The sequence below is a fragment of the Grammomys surdaster genome, unplaced genomic scaffold (genome assembly GCF_004785775.1).
Source record: "Grammomys surdaster isolate TR1022 unplaced genomic scaffold, NIH_TR_1.0 204, whole genome shotgun sequence".
Classification (NCBI taxonomy): Eukaryota; Metazoa; Chordata; class Mammalia; order Rodentia; family Muridae; genus Grammomys; species Grammomys surdaster.
The window spans coordinates 1,074,949-1,083,218 of record NW_021604649.1 but is presented as its reverse complement, the minus strand read 5'-3'; the positions used below and the strand labels follow the sequence as shown (position 1 = coordinate 1,083,218).

The 8,270-nt window shown below is 42.8% G+C and overlaps 1 protein-coding gene across 3 annotated transcripts in view; it reads left to right on the top strand.

Annotated features, from left to right (window-relative positions):
• Nucleotides 1–8,270, top strand: part of LOC114624023 — a 15,556-nt gene that overhangs the window by 3,052 nt on the left and 4,234 nt on the right. Inside the window, exon 1 of one of the 3 annotated variants that reach the window (XM_028770761.1) lies at nt 1,339–1,442. The exons of 1 other annotated variant lie outside the window; for it this stretch is intronic. In XM_028770761.1, coding sequence (XP_028626594.1) covers nt 1,408–1,442 — 35 coding nt within the window. In that variant the 5' untranslated portion in view covers nt 1,339–1,407. Of the gene's footprint in view, nt 1–1,338; nt 1,443–3,361; nt 3,482–8,270 lie in introns of those variants that run through there. One more of the 3 variants, XR_003711877.1, reaches the window with a different exon arrangement.

The following is an 8,270-nucleotide window of genomic DNA, read 5'->3' as shown; positions in this document are numbered from 1 at the left end:
CTCTCTCTCTCTCTCTCTCTCTCTCTCTCTCTCTCTCTCTCTCTCTCCTGCTCTCCCTTTCCCATATTATCTGTATTATCTATATTCCCATTATCTGTAGATAATGATACCCCATCTTCCAGTCTACTAATAGCCAATGGCTCCCCAGGATGCTTAGGTCCTATGAGTGCTAACAAAGTAGGTAAGGGTAGGGGCTGCTTCAAGTGGGATAGCCTTGGGAGCCTTGTCCTCTTTGAGTCTCAACTTTGTCATCTTTACAATGCTAGTGATTATTATCCTGCAGGGTTTCCACATGATAGTACTGTACAGTGTAAAGAGATACCCTGTCCTAAAAGGCACTGTGAGTGTTGGGTGTATTCAAATCTGAACTTTCTCAAAAATATAGCTCAAGGGCCTGAATATACCAGAGACGTGAACCAGCTCCACTTGAGGCCCATTAACAGACTTGCCTTACACCGCACCACACTTTCTTGCCACTGCAGAGTCTGCTCTCTTCTCCCACATTTCATTGTCGCCTCAGGCTGCAACACATCAGGTGACACACTCGCTGTTCGCAGGTGAGGACAGTCACGTCACACTCCAGGCCTGTAAATGAGATCCACAGGCCAGTGTGGCCTCAGCCCACATCTGATGTCAAGATACTATCCTAATTAGAAAAAGCATGCTGTAGAACAGTGTGTACTATATATTTGTGTGGATTGTAAGATAAACATATAAAGTATGTTTATATATTTGCAAAAAAATTATGAAAGAACATGTCAGGAGTTAAGTGATTTTTTTCCTAGTTCTAATGGGATGCTGAGCAGGGAAGAAAGGGGCTTTTTACTAATTATTATCATTTAAAAGTTGTTACCATGAATGCAAGTTTCTTTCATAATAAAAAACTTTTAAGTAAAAATATAGATGAGAAACACATAGTCACGTGCCGTATGATGATGTTTTGATCAACAGCCCACATATATGATGGTGGTCCTGTAAGATTGTGATGAGGATGAAAAACATTCTTATTGCCAAAAGATGGCAGAACAATTGCCAAATAGCAACTACAGTACTCAGGTGTCTGGTGACGCTGGTGTCAGGGCAGATGCGATGCTAAAAATAGGTGACAGCCAAACTACACAGGTATCTGTAGATCTTTGTTTGCTCATATGTGAAATAATAGCTAATCCATAGGACCGCTGTGCTCATTGAATGACTCATGTGTCCAAGCCTGACACACTGTGAGCGCTCAGCAAATGTTCTGTTTAGGAAAATAATGGTATATAAAAGAGGCAGAAGGCAGACTGGTTTGATGTGATAATCTCTTTCGCCACCTTGTGGTTGATGACGCACAAGTCAGTCGTGCAGCAACACGGGCTAATAAGCAGAGACTCGAGCTTCCTACAAGGTTGGACCTTAGTGGGATGGATGAATTGGAACTTAGAGAACCGAGAAATAAAAACGTAAGTAGGTAGCTGGAGGAAGATCGGAATCCTTTACATGACTGTCATCTTTGATCCCAGATAATCCTGATCCCTAATCATGATTGTGCTAGAGAAAAATAGTAACTCATGGCTCTTTCATTTTAGGTCTTTATTGGCTAGACATTTTAGTTACACTCGTGACATGCGTGTGTCCCCACACACGTGAGCATGCACGCGCACGCACACACACACACACACACACATTTTACGTCTTTAAGTACCAATGTGTGTGTGTGTGTGTGTCTGTGTGTCTGTGTATGTGTGTGTGTGTATAAGGTGTGTGTGCTGGTGCCTACAGAGGTCAGAAGAGGGGCATTGGATCCCCCATGGAATGTGAGTTATGGACTACCCTGTGGGTCTTAGGAATTGAACCCAGATCCTCTGCAAGAGTAAAGTGCTCTAAACTATTTATGCATCTCTCTACCTCTAAGTGTTAGTTTCCACAAGCAGATGTTGTGAATGTCCTAGGGACATAGTTCTGAACTCAGCCACAGCAGTGTCTGTGTGGACAAGAGGAGGGAACACACGTTTCTACTACTTAGTCTCCAAACCAGATTTCTAGCCAGATACAAGTTTCTTTGGCAGTGTGTATGTGTGTTGGGGGTGTGTGTGCATGCATGTGCGTGTGCACAGACACACACACACACACGTTATCATCATCATCAACTATCTTCTGTATCATCGGTCTGTCTACCTTGCTACCTAAGGAAGCTAAAACCATGTGAGCTAAACACTCAAATACATAAAATAAAATCAACAAATCGTAGTTTATTTTAATCCTTACTGTCTCTTGATCACAGCCTACCATATCCATGGGGCATGGCTCCCACCAGACAGTTCTTCTTACTTGTTTTCCTCACGATTCAAAGTTTTACTGAAGAACATCTGATCAGTAGAACCTACTAGGGCGTAGTCCTTCCCCTAGGCTAAGCTCAGGTTTCCATCTGAGGGAGGCAGAACTCTCAATGTAAGGATTTCTGAAAACTTACAAGGACTATTCAGAAATGTTTGGGTAGGACAGGGGAACATGAATACCCCAGATCTTGTCTTCCTTTCCCTACTCTTCCAACAGTAGATTTGAGATATCTATGGCCCAGGCACACCTAGGAATCTAGATCTCCCTAATTTTTGGTTAGATTACATATAAGTTATTTGCTGGGTAGGCAATGTGTTAACAAATGGGAGGATTGTTTTTGGACTGAGATCTCCATACTGGAGTATGGGTCATGCTGCCTAATTGACCATTGTATTGCAATGTATAGCAAGTAGCTCAGTGCCTCATGAACAAGCTAAGGTGGTCATCGCCTTGAATGTGTACATTTTTATTAACATTTCAGGCCCCTAATCTTAAAAGAAGCCTAAGGGATTTTGTTCTGGTGTCTTGTTAAATAAGGGAAATCAGAGACACCTCCAGTCTTATAATCTACAGTTTCCTGTAGGGCTTCTGACTCCCTCCCCTTCCGCAGAGGTCTTCCTCTCTTCCACGTTCAGTGTCTCCATTCTGATTCTTCTGTGCAACTAGATGTTTTCTAGGACAAATGCTGCACTCAGGACATATTTCCATGAGGAAAAGATGAATCATTCTAGCTTTGGTATTGCTGCATCTGAAATCCTATTGGCATTGAACTTTATATCCAGGGGGATGGCTGAGCCTGCAGCCTTGGCATTTGAGCAGGTACCTTATCTCTAGCTCTGTCTGTGACTGCTATATGGTCACTAGAGGGAGTCAGTGGAGCTTTGGTGGAATATGGCACTTCCTGTTTGCACTCAGTTCCTGTTCTGGGGGAAAATCACTGTTGCTTAGCAACAAGAAAGCCAATCATGCTTGCGTCTCATGCCTCTGTCACTAACCCCAAGTGAGACATAGAACATAAAGTCTCCTTCAGATATTATATACTGTAACGGTTTGGAACTTACTGGTCACTTGAAATGTGGCCTGTGATCTTATTTTTTTAAATGGATGGAACTTGAAAATCTCATCCTGAGTGAGATAACCCAGAGCCAGAAGGACACGCATGGTATGTACTCACTTATAAGTGGACATTAAATGCAGGATAACCATGCTACAATCTACAGGCCCAAAGAAACTGGGTAATAAGGAGGTCCTGAGGGAGGATCTTACTCAGAAGGGGAAACTAAAAAGGTGGATGGAGAGAGGGAACTGGGTAGGAGAGGAGGCAAGGAGAGGAACAGGGATGACGTTCAGTTGTGGGGAGAAGGGGGGTGAGAGAGGCCTGGGAGTGAGAATGGAAACCTGGGGTGGGGGAGGCTGCATCTCTGGTGACTAGCTAGAGGCCTGAGATGGGAGAGGACACAAGGAGTCTTTGGGGGTGACCTTAGCTTAGATTCCTACCAGAGGGGGATATTGGGACTGAAATAGGGGACTCAAGACAGCCCACATAGTCAGTGTATTTGCTAGACGGACTCATAGGACTCAATGTATCTTTGCATTCATGACTCAGGTTTTACTATAGCAAAAGGATGTCCAATAAGACCAATGGGGGCAAATACTTAGGGTCTGGAGAAATCTATGCACAGGCTTCCTTATGGGCTTTTCCTCTTTTGAGGGGACATACTAATATACCCTTTCTTAGGTATAAAATGCACACTACCTAGGTGGTATATTTTATCCAAGAAGGCTTAGAGCACAAGGTTGTTCCTGGAGACTGCTTACTAATCAACCACTGCCTGTCACACACCAAATTTCAGGCTCTCGGAAGAAAGCAAGCATTGTAGGCTACATGGTTTGTACAAATTGGTTAGGCACAGTAAACCAGAACCACCCTGCTCATTTAGAGGACATGTCAGGTGCCATATTACTTTTGAATTTCTGCTTTAACAAATTATCCCAAGCATATGGGCAGCTGGGTCAGGCAGACTATGAATCCAAGGCCTGCCTGAACTATGATACCCTGTCTTTAGAAACCACAAACAAAATCTATGTTAACCAAACTATTTTCAATTACCTCAAACCCAGAGGCTTAAGGTATACAGTGTTATCATCTTGGAGTCCAGCAGGTCAGAAAGGTAACCTTGGGTTAAAATGCAGGTGTTGATAGAGCCACAGTCCTTTCTGAGGTGCTATGCCTCTAGTTCCTGTTTGCTTAGGCTGTTTGGCAAAATTCAAGTCTTTTGGAATTATAGGCCAGAAGTCTGTTTCCTTATCAATAAGGAAGGGAGGCCCTAAAAATGGCCTTGTGACTCTTCTCTTATTTCTCCTCTGAAAGGAAGCTCCACGTAGGAATAGAGAATTCTAGGTTTCCATGTAGGAGTAGAGCATTCTAGTCTTGCTTTTACAGCTGCTGCAGCACTTAGCACACTGGCCATTCTGATGGCTTCATCTTCAAATTCAAACCCAGAACACTGAGTGTTTCTCAGGTCTCATCTCTCTAGTCTCCCCTGGGAAAGGGTCTCCCACCTTCATAAATTTATGTGAGTAGACTGGGCCTACTCAGATAAGCCAGAGTAATTCTTCCATCTCAAATTCTATAACCTTAGTTACATCTTTCAAATCCCTTCTGCCATTGGGAAGCAAAAGACTCTGGGAATTGAGATACAAGCAGCTTTGAGTGGAGACCCAAAGAAAGGGCACATTTCAAAAGGTAAAGGTTTTGAGGATGTTGTGATAAGTCTTCTGCATATGGAAAGAAAGACGCATGTTATGTGTTGGTTTAATAGAAACTTGGACCCAGAGCTCAGCCCACACAAGCACCTTATTACCAAATTCCAGCATGACATGCACACTCGAACTTTGAGACTGGGCAGGGTTGTCTGTTGTCCCTTCAAAATCCTGTTAGGAGAGAAGGTTAAGGAAATGGTTACGTGACGGCGATCATTAGTATAGGCACTCATAGAAAAGATAGTCTACTAAAAATTCTTAGTTATATGCCATGAGCAAATTATGTTTGTAAGTTTTATCTTCTCTAATATTTCCAAGCATAATCTTAATGTTTTATAGATTGAAATGAGAGAATGTATATAAGATAATCACTTTCGGATCAGAATGGCTAGTGTGGAAAGCGCTGCAACATCGGTAAAACCAAGACTAGAACTCTCTAGTCTTTCGTGGGGTCTCCTCTCAGAGGAGAAATAAGAGGAGAGGCCCTTTCTGTTTTTTAAGACAGAATCTTACTCAGATTATTGGTGGTGCCACTGCCCCTGGCTGCCTCGGCATTTCGTGAACTCTTACCTCTTTATGAAAAACCTTACGTCTCTTTCATCTTATGAAGGTGTGCTGTTGTGAATGATTAGCTTTTGTGTGTCGCCTCTGCCTCCAGCTTGTCCTTCTATCCTGGCCCTGCTACAGTCACAACAGGCCTAAGGCTCCTGACTCAGAAGAGAGAGATTTCAGCAGATGCTCTAATAGAATCAGAGATCCCAAGGTTTAAGTCACAAAAGGAAATTTGAAAAATAGAACTGTAATTTTTTTTTAAAAAAAGTTATAAGATTTTAGGCCTTTTGAATTCAAAGAAACAAGGACCTATAGAGAGGCATAGAAATATATGTGGCCTGCAAAAGGGATTTGGAGCCATCCCAGACAAGGAGAACGTCCCACACGGAAGAGAGACCTTATAGGGAGCCAGGAATATTGATGACATTCAAGGCTAAGGGGCTTCCATCAGCATTTCAGACTCCATTGAAAAATGAAAGAGACTCTCTTCCGTCCTTCTCTCCATTCCTCCACCCCTGCCTCCCTCTCTCCCTCACCCCCTCCTTTCCTTTTTCTCTCTATAATGGATTTGGGTTCCTTTTCATCTCTAAATATCACAATAGCGTATCCTGGGGGTCTCCACTTTCTACCTAGATATCTTCATCTGGACCTTGGGATCGAGAAAATAAAGGCAATCTGTGGTGTTGATGAAAGGCCGACACGGATGTGATGGAGTGGAAACCATTGGAAGCCAGAGGCATGTGCTGTGTTCATAAAGAGGGAGACTTTGTTTAAGAGCAAAATCCATTTAGGGCTAGTGCTGTAAATCCACACCCCATGCCTCGATGGTGACTTGCAAATGAAGATTCTCCTTTCCCATTGCTAGAATAGCCATGAGTTCTCCTGTGAGAAAGGCACAATGTCTAGATCACAAATCAGCAGAATGTTTCAACACATCTACAAGCAGAACAATTTGTTCCAGGGTCAGCTGTCCTTCATGAGAGATATCAGGATCTTCCAGTTTATTTTTTTGGTTTGTTTTTTGGTGGGAGAGAGCCTGGTCAAGACTAAGTCACGAGGCTTCAGAATCAGGACAGATTAAAACAACTAACTCAATGATATGTAGTCTCTTTGTAGCACCACGAACACATTGTGACTCTTAATGTAACAACACGCTGCATTTCAGGGACGTTGCCCATGAGCACTAGAGAAAAAAAATAAAATAAAACTGACCTAGGAGCGCTATCTAGCATGGTTAAAAGCCCACCTGGCTGCAGAGATACACATCAGGGCAAAAGGAATATCTCTGAACAACAAGCGAGTGGGAATCTACTAAATGGTGTTTCATGGGTACAGTTTTTAAGGGAGAGGAGGTGGAGTGTGGTGTGATTATCAGACCGTTCTGATACATAAAGGGTTTTAGCAGGAGGGAATCACGATCTATGTTTTATTAGCTGTCTGCCCTATGAAAACACGTTTCCAATCCCCACACCATACTATTCTTGCCTATGGAGTGAGAAAAAAAAATTACCCAGAGAACAGCATGAGTTTGAAAGTGCTTTCTGCAGAAATTGATTTTTAAATGAGACATATTCATGTGTTACCCTTCTTCCTCCTGCAAATGAATAGCTCTATTAAATAAAGCGTAATGAGGTGAGATTTAGGGTTGTGGGTACTTCGCACCCCGCCCCGCTCCAAGAATATGTGTACATTCCAGTTTCTATAACATGACATGGAGCTTAATTCTGTATTTGTGTTAAGGAATAATTTTCATAAATAATTTGGCTTTGTGTGCTAGAAAATAACGGTGGCAATGGTGATGAGGGCAACTCCGTGCGCTGCGACTCATTTATCTCATCTGTTGTTGATAAAGCCCTCCTCTCACTCTTGTAAATGAAATGAAGCTATTGCTGGCTCTGCAGTGTTTGGTTGCCATGGTTTGAATTCGTTTCATAAGCTGTTGCTTGGCAATCCCACGCGTCAGCTGGCTTTTTTTCCTCAGCACTCTCGCCACACGCTGTCTGAAGTATAATGAGACTGAGGCTGGGCAAGGGAGGACAGCAGTCCCCAAGCACTTTCTGTCTTCCCACACAGTCCTGTTGATTACCCCGATGCCTGATAAATGCATTGGTAACAGAACAGTGAAGTGATTATAAATGTAGGATTTAGGCTTCATAATCTGTTCTGCCCTGATGCTTCCTTTAGCCTTCTACTTAGAATCTTGCGTCACCAGTCCTAGAATGATCACAAAACATGAAAGAGAAAATCCATCTGAAACACCTGGACACAATAGGTTTCTCAGTAGCTTTGACCTGTCCTGAGAAGGACAACAGAAGGTGGGGTTGGATTTCCTTTGTTCTGTTGTAAAATCATCTGATGTTGTTTGGATTTAATTTGTACGGTTGTAACTCACTTTCCACTTTACATAGTACAAGTGGGCTTACTGTAAATCTGTAGAGCAGAATAAAAATTTATACATATAAGCTCTGAGAGGCATGAGTGGGTGGGGGATGGGGTTATTATGATTAGAAGACCATAACTATGGATGATGAAAATGGAAAAGATCAATAGGCACAGCAGATATCTCCTTTCTCTTTCTCTCTGTCTCTGTCTCTCTCTCCTCCCTCCTTCCCTCCCTCCCTCCCTCCCTTCCTCCT